Below are 20,747 nucleotides of genomic sequence, written 5' to 3' on the forward strand. Positions count from 1 at the left end.
TGTGAACCCCAAACACGAGAGGTATTAGAACCTATAGTACTTAGTACCGTGTTTGGGTTTGAGGTAAGAAGACGAAAGAAGATATTTGTTGACATTGGACTTGAACTTCTGTAGATTGTAATTTTCAGGAAACACGTATGAAGGAAGGTTGTTCCAGAAAACGGCAGTTGAATGAATAAATGAGGAAGATGAAAAGTTGGTTCTGTGGGTTTGAAGTTGGACAGTAAATGGATGTTGGCTGGTGGCGGCACGTGTTCGGACTGTTTTGAAAGAGAGAGCAGGAATTATAGAAGCCAATTCAGAAAAACAGTGCCCATGGAAGTATCTGTAGAAGAGGCATGCAGCAGAAACAGTGCGTCTATGAGAAAGCGAGTGGAGAGACTCTGTTACAGATGAATCATTAATTAACCTAACTGCCCTCTTCTGAATGGAATCAAGAAGCCGGAGAGAGGTTTTGGGGGCACCACCCCAGATATGGGAACAATATTCCATGGCAGGGCGAATTTGCGATTTATACAGAGTGAGCAGCTGTTTGGAAGAAAAGTAACGCCGAGAGCGAAAGAGAAAACCAAGTTTTTTAGATGCAGAGGAAGCAATATTTGTAATGTGCTTGTGCCAAGAGAGATTAGAAGTCAGGGTAATCCCCAAAAGAGATATATCATTTTGCCTAGAAATCGGAGTGTCACTAAAGATAAGCATAGGAGTAGAAGAATCCTTTTTGCGAGATATAAGACAAGACTGAGTTTTAGAAGGGTTGAAATCAACTAAGTTGTCTTTGCCCCACTGGAGAATTACCTGAAGATCGGCATTTAAGGAATTGGTAGCAGATTTTCGAGAAGTTGAAGCTGATTGAGCAGGACAAGGTTTCTCAAAATGGAAAGTTGAATGCAATGTGCTATCATCGGCAAAACTATGGATAGGATTTCCAGTCAATGGAAGAAGGTCATTGATATACAAGAGGAAAAGAGTGGGGGAAAGAACTGAACCTTGGGGGACACCGGCATTAGTGGAGAAGTTAGAAGACAGAGAGCCATCTACCATCACCCTCAGTGAGCGATCAGAGAGAAAACTGGATAACCAATTACTAAAAACAGTTGGCAAACCATAAGATGGAAGCTTGTTTAGAAGACCTTTATGCCAAACACGATCAAAAGCCTTTGAGATGTCAAGACCAACTACTTGTGTTTCACCGAACCTTTCCATTGAATTAGTCCATAAATGGGTAACATAAGCCAGAATATCTCCAGTGGATCGACACTGACGGAATCCATACTGGTGATCGTTGATCAGACGGAAGGTTTCTAGGTAGTTTAAGAGTTGGCGGTTAATTGATTTCTCCATTACTTTAGAAAGAGTAGAAGTAATTGCAATGGGACGATAATTGGATGGGAGGGATTTGTCACCCTTTTTAGGAACTGGCTGGATATGAGCAAATTTCCAAGCAGAAGTAAAAACACCTTTGGAATAAGAAAGTGTAAAAAGGCGGCAAAGAATAGGAGTAAGTTCAGGAGCACAGGTTTTGAGAACAAGTGGAGAAATACCATCAGGACCTGGAGCTTTCTTAGCATCGAGATTCATCAAAATCCTTCTGATATCCTTTTGACGGAAGACCACAGGAGGCATTGAATGGAGCGTGTTGGGAATGGTGGGAGGTGTTTTACCAAGATCATTAATACATGAGCTGGAAGAAAAATGGGATGCTAGCAGGTCAGCTTTATCCTTGGCTAAAGTGGCAACAGAACCATCTGGTTTGGACAGAGGTGGGAGCAAAGATGGGCAAAAGTTGCGGCCAATAGCTTTGGCAAGAGACCAGAATGCTCGGCTACCATTAGGGCAAGAAGCAAGTTTTCTACTCTTAGCCTGTTCAAACTCTAGTTTGGACTGGTTAATAACTGCTTTACAACTGTTGCGAGCTTTGGTGTAGGCAGAAAATGAAACTGAAGAATTAGAAACAAGCCAATTACGATATGCAACATTCTTCTCTTGGACAGCCTTAGCACATTTATTGGAAAACCAAGGTTTAGATAAAGGACGAGATTTTAAAGTGGAGTGTGGGATAAAGGATTCCATTCCTGCAAGAATAATTTCACTGACACGATCTGAGCAAACGTTGACATCAGAAGTTTTGAAACAGTAATCCGACCAAGGAAAAGAAGAAAAGAAGTCTCGCAGGTCATCCCATTTTGCATTCTTGTAATGCCAAACAACACGAGGTTGGGAATAGCCATGAGATAAAGGTTCCATTGGAGAAGAGACAATCACCAAGTTGTGATCTGAAGTGCCTAAAGGACCTCTCACTTCGACCGTGTACTTAGAAGGGTTGTTTGTGAGAAAAAGATCTAGCGTATTGGCTGTATGATTAGGATTGTCCAGTATTCTTGTAGGTAAATGAACAATCTGTGCTAGGTCATTAGTAATTGTAAAAGCCTCAGCATCTCGACCTGCTGGGTCGGTGTGACTAGAAAATGGAAGCCAGCTGGAGTTGTGAACATTAAAATCACCAAGGAAAATTACTTCACTGTTAGGAAAGTTGGACTGGAGAAAGTTAAGTTGCAAAGAGAGGAAGTCAAAGAGCTCCAAGTGATTAGTGGAGTTGGGAGAACGGTAGAGACAACAGATGAATTTGACACAATGAGGTAGAGAGATTTTAAGCCAGAGAAGATCAAAGAGAGGAGATTCCAAATTGCCAAGTCTCTGACAGGGAATATCAGAACGGACATATGCACAAGTACAACCTTTGAGGCGAAAGGAATCATACAGCGAATAATTTGGGCATCTGAGATGAGCAGTAGATGAATCAACCGATAACTGAGATTCTGTCAGAAAAAGTACATGGGGTATGGCAGTCTGCAAGTGGAAATGGACATCGTTGAGATTAGAATTGAGACCACGTATATTTGTGAAATGAATTAGGAAGTCCTTGGGAGGTTTAGATCTTTTCGCAGATAAGCTTGCTCTATTAGTTTGACAATTCATGGTGTATTCAATAGTAAGAAAAAGTAGGTGGGACATGCTGTATGAAGTAATGAAATTTTTGTATATGGCGTACATGTGGTAAGAATATACCCAGATCCTTGACATAACGTGGCCTCGACAATGCTCCCCGCATACACACTACTCGGACTCCCTCCAGTCACTATCTGGCAGAGTAGAGGCAGCAAGATTATACACTAGCTGATCCGGAAGCTTCCTAGAGAGTTACCAATAGGTTCAGTCCGGTGTACTAACTAGCCGCCAGCCTGCGAACACCGTTTTAGAGCTGTACCCTCGAAATGTAAGGAATATTGGATCTCGCCACGACATTCATCATAACCTCAAAAGTCATCAATCATACTGCATGATGGAAGAGATAGGGAAAGGTTGACCGGAACTTAGCTCTAGAGACTAAACATGGGTTCCACCATTTCAAGCCTCCAATAAGCAAAGTGGTGGTATTTCACCGGTTGATGAGAGTCATCTACCACCTAGTACTGCCTGGTAACATAGAGGGGCGGTGTTCCTCCATGTGGTGTGGGCGCCACACCTCGACCCCTGCTTACGTTGGTTCACACCTGGGGTGGTCACCCACCATATACTTGTGCATGCAGGTTATACCCAGGATTACTAACAGTCCCACCATCGTGAAGGTGCAAGCAGAGGATTTGGCTGTCACAGACCGTCCGGACTTCGCCGAAATTGGGTCCACTTGACTTGAGTGTCACCCGAATATCAGTTCCATCAGCGATATTTGCAATATTCCAACAATTACCAATTATACAACAGACTTTCTTGTGACTTCAGACTAGATGAAAGTTCATAAGCCACGCACCTGTAGCTTCCAAACAAGGTGAAGGTTCACAAGCACATCATTTCCATAATAACAATCTGTTCCACTGAGAGCAAAAGTGCATAGCGAAACAAAGTGCATGGCGTAAACAGGACAAAAGACGCTATCTACTAGATTCTAAGAAGAGAAATACGAGCAGTCAAGTATATCATGAAGATGCATGTTAGAAACAACTTGTATTATCAGAGTTCAGTATAACCGTGAAGTTCTCATTCAATTAAGGAGACACTGATTGACACAGAAACTCTCTTCTTTTGAAAGTTCTGCCAGCAAAAGAGTTTAAGATGATAAAAACATTTTCCATTTGCACCAAGGCCCTTTTCACAGCCAGGGAAAAGTTTGGAACTGATGACTCCAGTTCAGTCCTAAGATCACAATAAGATGAACAATCAAAGAGAACATGGTCAGCAGATTCAACAGCTCCACAAAGACAAAGGGAAGTATCACAGAGACCAAATTTAAACAACTTATTTAAACTAACATGTTCTGTCAAGATAAACATTCCATACAGACTTGGTGACATACAGAGTAGATCCTTTTTGAGAAACTCTTTCACTTCAGGAAAAAATTACTCCGCATAATGCAGAGTGAGAATTTCTTATACACACCATGTGTTATGAATTACACACTTCATCTCTAATACACAGATATAATAAATATTAAAGCAGCATACCAAATTAATGGTAAATTTTATTTACAGACCAATCAGAATTATTTTCTAAACAACTGTTCTATTATCTGATAATCAGATATACTATGTCTGCACAAGAGATGTTAACTTGTTGTTGTTAGGTGCTTCAGAGACTTAAACCATTTTGTGCTTTTGTTTCTTATGTTTGTACAAGTATGTATGTTCATGGACAAATGTGGATGTTGTGCAGGATCAAAAACGTGGAATAACTTGTGGGGAGACCTACTTCCTCCATCTGAGATAGGTGGAAGCAGTAGGGTTCATTAAGGCTGTATTAAAGCTAAATTTGGGGAAGAGTTGGACTTTCTCCAGTCCAACTTTTCCAAAAGTGAGGTAATTTTCCTTGGAGCTTTTAATGTTCACAACTCCAGCTGGCTTCTGTTTTCTAGTCACACCAACCCAGCTGGTCGAGATGCTGAGGCTTTTGCAATTACTAATGACCTCACACAGATTGTTCATTTACCTACAAGAATACCAGACAATCCTAACCATACAGCCAACACGCTTGATCTTTTTCTCACAAACAACCCCTCCAACCCCTCTAAATACACAGTCGAAGTGAGTGGTCCTTCAGGCACCTCAGATCACAACTTGGTGATTGTCTCTTCTCCAATGGAGCCTTTATCTCATGTCTGGCATTAAAAGGATGCAAAATGGAATGACCTGCGAGATTTCTTTTCTTCTTTTCCTTGGTCAGATTACTGTTTCAAAACTTCTGATGTCAATGTTTGCTTAGATCTTGCCAGTGTAGGAATGGAATCCTTTATTTCACACTCCACTTTAAAATCTTGTCCTTTATCTAAACCCCGATTTTCCAATAAATGTGCTAAGGCTGTTTAAGAGAAGAATATTGCATATTGTAATTGGCTTGTTTCCAATTCTTCAGTTTCATTTTCTGCCTACACCAAAGCTCACAAATTGTAAAGCAGTTATTAATCAGTCCAAACTAGATTTTGAACAGGCTAAGAGTAAAAAACTTGCTTCTTGCCCTAATGGTAGTGAAGCATTCTGGTCTCTTGCCAAAGCTATTGGCCACGGACTAGAATGCCCATCTCTGCTCCCACCTCTGTTAAAACCAGATGGTTCTGTTGTCACTTCAGCCAAGGATAAAGCTGACCTGCTAGCATACCATCTTTCTTCCAACTCATGTATTAATGATCCAATTGACACACTTTTCTTCCAACCCAATTACTAATGATCCAACCGACACCCTTTTCTTCCAAATTATGTATCAATGAACTTGGTAAAACACTCCCCACCATTCCCAACATGCTCCATTCAATGCCTGCCGTGGTTGTATGTCAAAAGGATGTCAGAAGGATTTTGATGAAACTTGATACTCAGAGAGTTCCAGGTCCTGATGGTATTTCTCCACTTGTTCTCAAAACATGTGCTCCTGAACTCACTCCAGTTCTTTGCAGCTTTTTTCACTTTCTTATTCCAAAGGTGTTTTTCCTTCTGATTGGAAATTTGCTCATATCCAGACTTCCTAAAAAGGGTGACAAATCCCTCCCATCCAATTATCGATCCATTGCAATTACTTCTACTCTTTCTAAGGTAATGGAGAACTCAATTAACTGACAACTCTTAAACTACCTAGAAACCATCCGTCTGATCAATGATCACCAGTATGGATTCCATCAGTGTCGATCCACTGGTGATATTCTGGCTTATGTTACCTATTTATGGACAAATTCAATGGAAAAGTTCGGTGAAACACAAGCAGTTACTCTTGACATCTCAAAGGCTTTCGATCGTGTTTGGCATAAAGGTCTTCTAAACAAGCTTTCATCTTATGGTTTGCCAACTGTTTTTTGTAAATGGTTATCCAGTTTTCTCTCTGATCGCTCACTGAGGGTGATGGTTATTGTTATTTTGTTATTTGGTTTTTTTTTTAGGAGCATTAGCAACTAAGGCTATATTGCTCCGTGATATGCGGTGGTCATTCCCTGACCTTTCCGCATCCTCCGTATTTGGTGGTGACGGGCTCGAACCCCGGTCTAATCAAGAAGCGACTGCTGCTCCTTCCCACCTGGCTACGGAGGCGCCCGAGGGTGATGGTAGATGGCTCTCTGTCTTGTAACTTCTCCACTAATGCTGGTGTCCCCCAAGGTTCGGTTCTTTCCCCCATTCTTTTCCTCTTGTATATTAATGACCTTCTTCCATTGACTGGAAATCCTATCCATAGTTTTGTCGATGATAGCACATTCATTTCACTTTCCAGTTTGAGAAACCTTGCCCTGCTCAATCAGCTTCAAATTCTCGAAAATCTGCTACCAATTCCTTAAATGCCGATCTTAGGTAATTCTTCAGTGGGGCAAAGACAACTTAGTTGATTTCAATCCTTCTAAAACTCAGTCTTGTCTTATATCTCGCAAAAAGGATTCTTCTGCTCCTATGCTTATCTTTGGTGACACTCCAATTTCTAGGCAAAATGATATATCTCTTTTGGGGAGTACGCTGACTTCTAAAACTCTCTTGGCACAAGCACATTACAAATAATGCTTCCTCTGTATCTAAAAAACTTGGTTTTCTCTTTCGTTCTCGGCGTTACTTTTCTTCCGAACAGCTGTTCACCCTGTACAAATCGCAAATCTGCCCTACCATGGAATATTGTTCCTACATCGTGGGCGGCACCCCTAAAACCTCTCTCAAGCGTCTAGATTCCATTAAGAAGAGGGCAGTTAGGTTAATTAATGACTCATCTTTAACAGAGTCTCTCTCTCTCTCTCTCTCTCTCTCTCTCTCTCTCTCTCTCTCTCTCTCTCTCTCTCTCTTCACTCACTGTATCATAAACATACTGTTTCTGCTGCATGCCTTTTCTACAGATACTTCCATGGGCACTGTTCTTCTGAATTGGCTTCTATAATTCCTGCTCTCTCTCTTTCAAAACAGTCTAAACACGTGCCGCCACCAACCAACATCCATTTACTGTCGAACTTCAAACTCACAGAACAAACTTTTCATCTTCCTTGTTTATTCATTCAACTGTTGTTTTCTGGAACAACCTTCCTTCGTACGTATTTCCTGAAAATTACAGTCTACAAAAGTTCAAGCCTAATGTCGACAAATATCTTCTTTCGTATTCTCAACCTCCAACCCAAGCACGGTACTAAGTACCATACGTTCTAATACCTTTCGTGTTTGAGGTTTTCATAAAAAAAAAAAAAGTACAGCCTTAATTGAAGATGACTTTAAAACTCCTCCAGTCATAAATGGGAATTGAATCAAAGCTGCAACAAATGAGCAAAAAGTGGTGAAACCATTCTACTGTCATGGAGAACAACAGATATTGGAGACGACTGTGGAAATGTGCTAAATAATATCAGCAACTGTGATACACAGAAAAAATAACATATTTCAGTGTAAATTGCCAAGTCTTGTAGAATAAGTGGATGATTTTTAATCAGAACAAAATCTGCAAGCATTTTAAATAAGCAAGATACTTTATCTATAAAGAATGAACTACTCAGATGATGTCAGTATAAATTTATATATTACACACACACGTGTGTGTGTGTGTAATATATAAATTGAGGTATGTAAAATATATATATAAAATGAGAAAGGAATGACTATATTTCTCTATAAAATTTTGGTTTTCATTAAAAAAGAATTCCTGCTAGATAAAAGTATTTAGAAATGCTGTTAAAGTTTTGACAAATAGAGCACTAACAAATGCTAATCAAAGAAATATTAAATGAATTAAGTACTGACATTAAAAATTCATTAATTATGAACAAGTTGAAAGTAACGGATGAATTTTTACTACTAATTAAGGAAATGTTTTTATTCAATGATAAGTTTGTCCAAACTCTGATTCATAAATACTTTTCTAAGAAAAATTACTAACTTCATATATAATTTTAACATGATACACACATATGTATTTCTTTATATTAAAGAAATTGCACTGATACAATATATTACATTATCATACCTCTGTAGTTAGTGAAGAATTTAAATCACTTTCGTTACTTAATCCATGTTCGTTAGCTAATGAATTGACCAACATGTTGACAATTTCAGTACACAGTGTCTTCAAAAGATACTTATAAAGTTGAGCTTGTGTGTCCTCTACAAAATAAAAATAAAAAATTCTAATATCTTTCACTTAAGATATACACCACTAAGTTTTTGATACATGGTCATTTACATCAGCCACCACCAACACCTTTGTAGAATGTAACAAATATTCCAAATAAAGCAATATATTTTAAAAGTATTATTATATTTGGATAATTAGTCTCAAAGTAATTTCTTTTTTAATCTCAAAGTATTTTCTTTTGAATGTAACAGTACAACCTTTTTTTTTTTTTTTTTTTAAAAACATAATAATTCTTAATGGTATTTCCAACATCTTTTTGGCAACAGTTTTTGCAACCAGTTCATAAAACAAGATATCTAAATCTCACAAGAAACTGAAAATATCAAAATTAAAGAATTTCAAATGAATAAGTACACTGCTCGAAAAAATTAACAGAACATGCAGAAAACGTGGTGTAACTCGTGCAGCATAACAAAATCTGGTATGGTGTCGTACCATATAATAACAATGAAATGAGGAGACAGCAAGAAACAGCTCTTACAGAAAATGTTTATACAACCCCTATAAATGTTGATACCAGATGCCCAAGGGCATCCCACATCACATTTGATAGGATGTAAGTCTGGTGATTGTGTGGACCATGGCATGGCAGTTGTTGGATATCTGCAGTTTAAAGATATTCCTACACCACTTGAGCTTTATGTGCAGTAGCATTGTCATGCATGAAAAGAAAATCTGGGTCAACTAAATCCCTAAAAATTTGCACATAGGATTCGAGGATCTGTTTTCAGTACCTCTACACAGTTACGGTGCCCCTATCAAAAACACGAAGGGGGTGGAGGTGAGACTGTTGATCACTATTCTGTCCCACATGAGAACATTTCCTCCACTGTAAGTGTCCCTTTCTCTGATGTTGAGGGACAGTACCACATTTCTCGTTGTCTCTAGATGAAATAACATCTAGAATCTGTTTGTAGGCTAAAACGGCTAAAACTAACAAGATAACAGAACTTCATAATGTGCAGTTCTGTAAGGTGATAGATCAATTTTTACTGAATATTTGGAATTTACATGCCAGAATGCCTATTATATCAAATATTCGCCTTCGGCAACACTGTTCACAATAAAATATTCATGAAAAACATTTTGTTCTGTTAATTTTGTTGAGCAGTGTATAAAATTTTTTATATAGATATCACAATGGTTTCATTTCAAAACAGCTCTTACAGAAAATGTTTTCTAGTATAAGGATGATACTAAAATATTAGAATATACAAACATATTATTTCCAGCTTTATATCAGGCCCTTTGTCAGATATGAAACAATAACCCGACAAAATTTCTAATATGTATACAATCATGATCACCATGTTTCCTGACACACAGCAAGTCTGTGAGATAGAACTGAAGCACAGCTCAATCCTTCCATGTCCATAGCCCATAATACCCATAAGCCTCAATGAAATCATTCAAAGTTTCAATTCATCTATCCTCTTGGGTCTCTCTTTTTATGCAATATGCAGTTTTTTAATACTGCAAAATTTCATTTGAATTGTTTTAATCATTGATGAGTTAGAATTAAAAATATATGTATCAAAGCTTTTGTCACCATATAAAATCAAAGTTAAAGTAATGATTTATTTTGATTAGTTGATCTTTCTTCAACCTTTGGTTTCTAATATGGTTCAGAGGCTAAAGTTTGATTTCCTCTGAAGGAGGGGACAAATTAAATTCTGTTCAGCTACAATGCTAAACTGTGTTTTTATTTTCCAAGCTAAGATACACCTTAACTGTGCTTGATGAACTTCAAGAATGCCTTAATGGGCCTTAAAAGTTGATTCAAAAATTACTCTTTAGTAATCTTTCTATCAAATATTTTAAAAAATTATAGAATTGTATTTAATCATCATCTACATATCCAAAGTAGATCTCATAATTCTCAATATGAAATAAAAGATAATTTATACTAATAAATAATTTGAAATATTCTAAAGAATAAATGCTTTACAGTGATAATAAACCATTTATGGAAAAAAATAAATAAGAAACATACCTTGAAAGAGTTTTACTCCCTTTTCAAATAAGTGTATATGGTTAAGCAGTGTATTAAGTTTTTCTTGAAGTTCTGCATATGCCTTCCTGCGAGCACTACCAGAAGCAGCAGCAGAAGCCAAGAAAACAGATTTTGCCATTTCCTGATATTTCTTTGTTAGAGGCCTAAAAAATAATTTTTATCTGTAAAACATAACTAAATAAGATATCTTCAGGGCATAAAGTAATTTAATGGTTGCTATCACAGAAATCAAAAGATTAATTAATTTTTTTGTAAAATAACGAACTTTTGACTTTTGAATAGATTGTTAGCATACAAATTAAGAATAGTAAATACTTGTATATTAGAAAATTTGAACCTAGTTTAAACTTTTATGAATCTTCTGAATTTCTACTTGAAGGTTATTTCAATATTATACTTTTTAGTTAGTTTATTCTTCAAAATCACATTTCAGCCTTTTGGCAGATCTTTTAATAGAATAGAATATGAGAACAAGTCCAGAAGGACTGATTTGAACTATTATAATGAACTGTGCACCTGCTGGGTACAACAGATTTGGATGATGATCACAAAATTATAATGTATAAAATTTCTTCTGTAAAGAAATTACAGCACGAAAATAAGCATTACTTCTAATCATTGTTGTTGTAGGAGGTAGACAATGATAATTAACGCATACTTCAAAAAAAAAAAAAAAAAAAAACACAAATTAGTTTCAATCTTGGGGAACTTTTTTAACAGAAAGTTAAATTAGTTGTTATAAATTTTTTACATATGATGAAGTGCTGTATTTTTTATAGAAATAAATTATACATTATTTTTTAACACAAGGAAAATATAACCATTTTTGACACACAAATTTTGTAAAAATGACTTAACATATAGTTCTTTATTTGCAAAACTATTGTTCTAGATTCCTATTAACACATTCATTCTATGTATAGGATAGAATGAATGGATAGAGTTTTCAAGTTAATAGAAGAAGGCCATTAATATACGAGAGGAAAAGAGTGGGAGAAAGAAATGCACCTTGGGGAACACCAGCATTAGTGGAGAAGTCAGATGGCAGAGGACAGTCAGAGAAAACGAGATACCCAATTTCAAAAAAACAATTGGCAATCCATAAGATAGGAGCCTGTTTAGAAGAACTTTGTGACAAACATGATTAAAAACCTTAGAAATGTCATGAGCAACTGCTTGGGTTTCACTACACTTTTCCATTAAATTTGTCCAAAGATGAGTAATATAAGTTAACATATCATCAGTGGACTGGCACACACACTGACTGAATACATATTGTCAATCATTGATAACATAAAAAAAAGTTTCAAAATAGTTTTGGAGATGGTTGATAAATTTTTCCATTACTTTGGAAAGAGTGGAAGTGCAATGGGACAATAATTGAATGGGGGGAGGGTTGAAACCCTTTTTAGGGTTTGGCAAATTTCCAAACAGATGGAAAAACACCAGTGGAATGAGAATGTGTAGAACGGCAACACAGAATAGGAGTAAAGGCACAGTTTTGGAAAGTAAGAGGAGAAATACCATCTGGAGCTTTCTTGGCACCCAGATCATTCAGAACCATCTGATTGTAGCACCCAGATCAACAGAACAATCTGGTTGTAACAGAGATGGAAGTACAGATGGACAGGAGTTGTGGCCAACAGCTTTGTCCAGTGACCAGAATGTTTGACTACCATTTGGAAAATTGTTGCAAGCTTTAGAGTAGGCAAAAAAATATGGAGATTTGGATAAGAGCCAAGATGTAATATGTTACATTTCTATCTTGGACAACATTTACCACTATTTAGGTTTAGATAAAGGAGGAGATTTGTAGAATAAAGAATAAAGGATTTATTCCTTACAAGAAAAATTTCACTGATATGATGTGAGCAAACATTGGTATCAGTTTGAAGTCTCCCTTTTTTGTCCCTGACTAATCTTGTTGCTCTTGATGCAGCCAATCCAAGAGAAAGCAACAGGATTAGTCAGGGACATGTTAGTAAGAGAATAGGATGTATAAAGCTATTTGTCATATTGTTTTTGTCAATATGCTTGAGTGATAATATATTTTTACTTTAACTTTCACACTAAAATAGCCTTTTGCAGAAAAAGTGCCCCCAGCAAACAGATTTTTTGCTTAAAATGAAGTTGACAAGCATGCATCTCCTATGTTAAGCAGGGGGGTACCAGTATGTGGCTATCTCTACGTGATTTATTAGCCCACCCCTTTTGTTTATATATAAATACATATTTTGCTTAAATCTAAAATTGGGACAGCAACAATAGCTAAACATATACAAATATTTAATTAACCTTTTAATCAATAAAATTCAGCTTAAATCAAGTAGCTAATTGTTTTAATATACACACAAATAAAAGTTTCCTTAACAGGTAAGCTAATTATGCAGCTACTGAAACTCAGATAATTGAAAAAAATCCAGCTGGACAGCAATGTTACTTGTTACTTGATGCAGCAGTACTGTCATAGCAGGTGCCTCCATAGCCAGGTGGGCAGGAGCGGCAGTGCGCAGCATACGCTTCTTGATTAGACCGGGGTTCGAGCCCGTGCTAAATACGGAGGATGCAGGAAGGTCAAGGAATGACCACCGCATATCCCCGGAGCAATATGGCCTTAGTTGCTAATGCTCCTAAAAAAAAACCAAATAACAAATAACTGTCATAGCTAATCTATTAAATTTCTTTCCTTTGTTGGATTTTCATTAGTTTGGACACCCTCATAGGTAGTTGTCATAATGCAAAACAAAGCCAAATATTAAAAATTAATACATACCGATGAATCTGTTCTGCAATAGCTGTATAAAGTTCGTCTGGACACTCTTTCAAGAAATCTACATTATACAGCTGTTCTTCAATTTCTTCTATACTTAGATATTCCAATTCTGCCTGTTTTCCTTGTGATCCTTTACTTGAAGAAGCTATGGAACTCTCTTCATCTGAACCTGAATCATCTCCAGCTCCTCTGTGTCCTCGCTGTTTCTTTTTAACAGATTTAGTTTTTGTTTCTCTGCCTTGACTTCCTCCACCTGATTTACCACCTGAAATTTAATAGATTAATAGATAATTTACATAAGAATTCACATAAAGAGATTTGGAGTACAACATCATAGCACATTAACTTAAAAGGCCATTTCAGAGGTTAGAAGTACAATGTATGTGAAATTCTTGCAACTGACCAAATGTAGAAATGAAACTTAAAAAGCAAGCCAAAATGCAGTCTTTCTGTCAGATCAGAATTTAACAACAGTAATGCTAACTTTAAGGAAATAAAATTTTTAAATAAAAAGCCTGCCTATGTATGAAATAATGATGTTGAGAAGAATGACCAGAAGAAATTTCAGAAGTGACGAACTCTAAAAGTGTCCTTTGGGACAGTATGTCTCTTTCACAGGCTTAAAGTTTATCACAAACTGTAATGGTAAACCCAGAGAAAAAATAGTCTGTATAATAAAGTACTGATGAAAGTTATGCACCATAAGAAATGGAAACGAAGAAACAGAATGAGAAAACTGACCACTGATACTCTTATCTCCTCAGGAGAGTTACATGGCAGAACAGTGGGTAAAAATCTTTGCCGGATGTTGTAGATATCAGTGATTTCCTCCGAAAAAAAAAACTCCGGAAAAAAAAAAAGAAAAAAAAAGTGCTCTAATATTCTCAGCGAACTCTGTACAACATTTATTTTTATGGGTAACCCCTGAATGTCATTATTAATATCTTAGTTTGGTTTCTAAAAGAAAGTGGGTACCAGCATCCACAAAATCAAAATACAGGATGATAAGATTTTAGCTGATACAGGACAAATGTTGTTTGTTTGTTTGTTTGTGGATTTATTAGGCACATCAGCAACTATGGCCATAGTGTACCAGACAGGACAGGACAAATAAAAAGTCAGTCTTCTATAAGGAGTCCCAAGATTTTAGAGTAGTATAAAATGGCGATATATAATTTATTTCCAATATTAATAGTTTTTTTTTTTTTTTTAGAGAAAAGGCCTCGAGCATTGGAGTTAAACATACTAAAACAACATTGCCTCAACTAATAAAATAAAATAAAAACCAAAAGTTTATTGAAACAAAAATATATAATTAAAAAGTAGACTGTGTTAAAAATAAAAATAGAACCAAAACAAATTAATTAAAAACATTAAATTACAAAGTTGGATTAAAAACATAAAATCAAACAAATGGGCAAGTAGCTTTCAAGACGAAGAGTCTCTTTGGCAACTTACTGAAGCCTATGCCAGCAAGTCAAGCATAGAAAGGTATTACAGAAAGGTGTTATTATACAGAAAGGTCAACTATAATACACCATTCTGTATTATAGTTGATCTGCTATTGTAGGCTTCAGTAAGTTGGCAAAGAGGCTCTTTGCCTCAAAAGCTAATTTCCCATTTGATTGATTTTGTTTTTAATCCAACTTTGTATTTTAATTTTTAATTAATTTGTTTTAGTTTTATTTTTAACACAGTCTAATTTTTAATTCTTTCTCTTTAATTTAATTATATATTTTTGTTTCAATAAACTTTTGGTTTTTATTTTATTAGTTGTCGGTTGAGGCAATACTGTTTCAGTATTAATAATTTTTAACACTGTCAGTGTCAGTCCTTTTCTACAACAATCAGACAACTTTACTCAACCTTACTTTATGTTACTGAACAAAGTAAAGTAAGGTAAGGTCGGAGCAGATGATTAGGATTAGTTTTAAACACAAGTACAGCATAGCATACTTCTGCATGAAGCTTTGCATTGCATAAAACCAAAAACATGCAAAAGTGAACTAATTAATTTTAACAAATTATCTGGGAGGAGGAGTTTAAAACTGTTCCATATGACAACACTATATCCTGTATTAAAACAATTAACTTAAATGATAGTTAATTTATTAACTGTCATTTAAGGTTAGCTTAGTGCAACTGGAACAAAATTGATTTTTAGCTATAGCGAGTATAGCTAACTTACTTTAATGAGTTCAAACTAATGAGGTAACTGATATTATCCTGTATCCATTATTAGAAATCATAAAAAATAAATAAAGAAAAATAAAAAAAAATAATAAATACAATTGTATCTTATGTTCACATAAGAGATAGTAACACAATTATGATTTATTTGGTCTTGTGGAACTGGAGGGAGTAAGTAAATTTAAAGAGTTAGACAGGTACCAAGATGAACATGGGTGGCAGGGGTGTATGAGTTAGGATAATATATAAATACAGTACAAATTCAATACTTCAACAGCTAATGGTTCAGAAAATCCAGTTATTCGAATTTTGAGTAAGCCAGTCAGTATGTTGCATAGCTGTTCTGTTTTTTGCTCCTCTTGAATGTTAATGTAGCATTCAAGAGGATCCAGGAGGGAGATATCATCTTAGAGCAATAAAAATTCTTGCCAATTGTTAATAAAAATTCTTACCACACTTGAACTTTGAAGTGAACATACAACATACAATATATAAATTTCTTTTAAAATTAAGGCATGTTTGTATTCTGTAATTTATGGCATAAGGGGGGGGGGGTTGTTATAATATCATAAGATTGCCAATTGTTATTTTTAAGCAAAAGTAGTGGCTCAATGACTAATTAGTCATTGAGCCACTAATCCGTTTTCAGTTTCTTAGACTAACATAGCACATTTTGATTATCATTCAACATAAATATAGTCACTTTTATATTTGACAAGAAGAAAAATAAATATGTCAAGACTGTTCATTCCTGAGAGCATTATACTGTATAAATTAGAAAGTTTGTTCATATGTATATGTTCATAATTTGGAGTGACCCTGTAATTTATCATCTCCTGTGAATACTGTTGCTTTGGTACACCAATAATTAATTTACCATATTGAGATAATGACACTTAAAAGCTTTTAATTTTCAGTTTAATCATCAATGGATCATTCAATCATAGCACAGCATGTCTGGAAATGGCAAACAGTGTTTTGGGAAGATACAGCAAAGTTTTTCAATGAGACCAAGTTATTACACGTAACTGCCAAAAATCAGTATTATCATGGGTAAGTTTAATGTGTTATTTTACTATGTGAAAGTTTTTCAAGCTATCCCAAATTTCATTAAAATCAGGCAATAGAAATGCATGGATACTGGATCATTAGACTTTTACTGTATATATTTTGAATGCAATTGTGTAATGAGTTTAGCTTTCCTGTTCCTTTTAGTTTTCTAACATTAAGAAGCTTTGTTGCTGTAACACTGCACTAAACTTAATAAATTATTTGTTTCTAAAAATACAGTATAGCACTATCATTTTGAGTAAAAATATCACCCAAAGCTGTGGAATGCTAATTATTCTTGAAAAGTAATGGACACTAAAATTATGTTCAGTTCAAGTAATGTGCTTTGCAGTTTGTTAATGTCAGAATAAATTATTCATTCTAACATTACACATAGTTTTACTGGATTGTCAATATAACTAAAAAAGCTTAAGAGTGACAGTGAAGACAGTGCTATACTCCCCTTTGCTGTATTCCTTAGGAAAGGGAAATAGTTATCTGTAAACTATGTGCTTCAAATGTCAATTTTCAGAATGAATGACAAAGATGCCTGATTGGTGTGGGGTCTCTACCACTTTACCAAAAGAAAAGTTGCAGACCACCATTTATAATATTCAAACTCTAATTTTTCGAAGGGAACTATGGGAGACAATGAAATACATTACACTAAGTGATGGAGACACAAATTACATATCCATATAAAAGAAAATATCTGAATCATTTTGTAAAAATTTTACCTGTAGCTTTTTTTCTTCTTTCCTCCTTCTTGTCCTGTTTTGTTTTTCCTCCAGCATCATCAGCTTTATCAGATTTCCCTGTTGTTTTGGTAACTGTAGGTGCCATAATATTGATTCCTTTTAGTGCATCCTATGATGGTAAAGCAGTGCAAATATTAAGGAAAAGAACAGCAAATATTGAATACTGATCAGCATGCCTAATATTCAAACTTAAGAAAAAAAATTATATAAAATCAAGTAATAGATTTCCTTTTATGACGAATCACTTGTTGGGTGTTGGTGATTTTAAAAATAATGTATGTGATGTTGCTCTAATAAACCCAAGTGTATGGTAAGGGAAACAATGGGGAGGGAGCAGCACCAGTTGACCAAAAATAAAGTGGAACTGAGGTCAGTAGAGATAAAAATGAGATTCCACATTATGAAATCTCTAATAGGGAATATAAGAGTGGATTTATGAACAAGTACTGCCTTTAAAGCAGAAGGTAGTAGTAGTTGCATGTGATGCAAGAAAGCAAGTGTATGAGCTTATGCAGCATCAGCCAAAAAAAAAAAAAAAAAAATCACACCATTCCCTCCAAATGCCTGTCCAGTTCCTCCTTAAATTTATTTAACCTGTCAACTTCCACAACGACAGATGGAAGTTTGTTCCAGCAATTAACCACCTGCTAGCTAAAGGCAAATTTCCGCACATCTATTCTACATCTGTCTTTTCTTAATTTGAATTTATGCCCCCTTAGGTTTGTAATCTCAAGAAGTGGAAGGATCCCATCGGAATTCAGCGTGCTCAACCCATTCAAGGCCTTATACACCTCAATCAGATCACCACGCAGGTGCCTAGTCTCCAGCCACTGTAATTTGCAGAACTTAAGCCTCTCTTGGTAAGAGGATCCCTTCATTCCCCTCACCAATCTTGTTGTCCTTCTCTGTACACATTCAAGCAAATCTACATCCTTCCTAAAATGAGGCCTCCAGACCTGTACGCAGTACTCAAGGCGTGGCCTGACCATTGCCTTATACAGAGGGACAATCACCTCCATTTCCCCTGCTAGCAAAATTCCTATATATCATTGACAAAATCCCATGACATACCCTGGCAGCCTGTCTGCATTGTTCAGAAAGCTTCATATCTGACTGCACAATTACTCCCAGGTCTTTTTCAGGTATAAAAGAACGATTAAAACAAATGAGTGGTAGTTGAGGTAACTGAGATTCCTCAGAAAAAGTTGGACTTAGCAGACAGATGGAAATGGACATTACCGGGATTAGAACTGAGATTTTGTACATTTGTGAAATGAATTAATGAATTACTAAATTTTGTGAGTTTTATTTATTTTTTTTGCAGATACGTTATTTCCATTAGTTTGACTATTAGGAATTAAGAATGTGTAGCATTCTTATTTCCATTAGTTTGGCTATTAGGAATTAAGAATTCTGTATGTGTACAGAGTACACAGAATATGTGTACTCTGTATACATATTCTGTACTCAGTAAAATAATAAGTGTTGTTTGAGTTTGAATCTGTAAATGACTCTTGCAAGAATTTTAGATTTCAAACTGGAGACATAAATGAACAGTACTGTGCATACAAATAGGGGATAGCTAATCAGGTTAGATTATGTATGAATACTAAACCATAAAAGAAAAAAGTCATACATGATGACTTTTTTCGTTTATGATTATGTATGAATACTAAACCATAAAAGAAAAAAGTCATACATGAGGATCATGTAAAAGGAAGCAATGCCTGTTGGTCTATAACTTCTAAAATACATGATGAAATGGAAATTAAGTTACCACTTATATGGAAGAAGTAGTAATAGTTATTTTAATAATAGTTATTATTAAAAATAAAAGCATGGATGAAATAAGATTATAAATAATAGTTACTAAAACATTCTACTATGCTGGTCTTCTGTATTCAGTTGCTTTCCATCAACTTCAACGCACATTATGAAAGCTTCAAATACTGCTTTTAATACTCTGAGATATATTTCATGCAGAATAATGCTTGTAGAAATGACATCTGAAATTCCTCCCTTAAGATCAATTATATCCTACATGTTGGTACAGTACCAACATGTCTTTTAAAATTGCCCAAAGCCAGATGTCACATGGAGTGGGAAATAAGGAAGACACTGCAAAGATACTGCAGAAAAACAACATTATGTTGAAAATATCCTGACTGGACAACAGATAAAGGAAGCTCATATAATATTTGATTCTGTCATAATTTTATCCATCTTTCAAATTTTATGTGATAGTAACAATAAGATTTACAATCACCAAAGAAGTGGAGGGAAAAACATTGATGAAAAATTATAAAATTTATAAAATTATAATTTTTTAAAATATAAAATTGTTTCTAAAAACTTTACAGATGTAAAGTGCTTTCAGTTCATATATATAGATCTAAATATTTAGATCATCAACTGGATACCCCTTCATAGTATAATTTTCAAAAATATATGGCACAATGATGCCCAGGGCAATTAGAGTGCATCAACATTTAACTCTAGGACTGTCTATCGATGCCTTCAAATGAGTTGTGAGTTTTGTCTTCCACACAAAACAATTATATCAGTTTACATGGCCACTAATGTTAAAAATTATTTCATTGTTGAATGCCATAGGTGGATAAATGTTGAACTCTATATTTTTCATTCTAATTGAAATATGGCAGAATTGTCCTCATAGAAGTTTAACTGTTTTCTTAAAATTTTCCACATTGACTGTCGCAATCAAGTTTCAGCAGGATTAAATTAACAAGAGATTCTGAGTAGAATGTCTTGTGGATTTAACAGTATTTCAGAAATGACTGGATGTTGTAATATGTAATGGTAATGTACTCAGGCAACAAGCATTAACTTTATTCTCATCCACAGTATGCACCTCAAATTTGTTTCACAAATTAAAGTGCATACAGCTGATTGCTAACTGGCTGGGACAGTTCTGAGTGGATCATCTTCAATATCAGAGATCCAAACACTTTCACCCAAGTTACTGTGTTATTAATGATATACTTTGTAGTAGCTAGGATAGTACAGGGGACACAGTTAACCCAACATTCATTGATTTGGTTGATTAGACAACGCTGATATGAGTGTCAAGGTCACAGCATAATAAGTCGGGGACTAAGTAGGAAATGTTACATCATAATAGTAGACATACTACATAGCATTAACTATTTTCCTACATTAGAATACTATTCCAATATAAGTGGTAATAGTTTTCACTCAACAGATGCACAGTTCATATTTTACAACAATTTATTATGTTGTTATTTGGTTTTTAGGAGCATTAGCTCCGGGGATATGCAGTGATCATCCCTGACCTTTCCGCATCCTCTGTATTTGG

The 20,747-nt window shown here is 35.3% G+C and overlaps 1 protein-coding gene across 1 annotated transcript in view; it reads right to left on the minus strand.

Annotated features, from left to right (window-relative positions):
* Ufl1 (UFM1 specific ligase 1) overlaps positions 1 to 20,747 on the minus strand; it is a 113,483-nt gene that overhangs the window by 18,721 nt on the left and 74,015 nt on the right. Inside the window, 4 exon segments of the mRNA XM_090378873.1 lie at positions 8,458 to 8,594; positions 10,619 to 10,782; positions 13,413 to 13,677; positions 17,390 to 17,519. Of these exon segments, the coding sequence (XP_090234999.1) occupies positions 8,458 to 8,594; positions 10,619 to 10,782; positions 13,413 to 13,677; positions 17,390 to 17,519 (696 nt within the window).

The sequence above is a fragment of the Mastigoproctus giganteus genome, chromosome 8, assembly GCF_048544385.1.
Source record: "Mastigoproctus giganteus isolate SK-2022 chromosome 8, ASM4854438v1, whole genome shotgun sequence".
Taxonomy (NCBI): Eukaryota; Metazoa; Arthropoda; class Arachnida; order Uropygi; family Thelyphonidae; genus Mastigoproctus; species Mastigoproctus giganteus.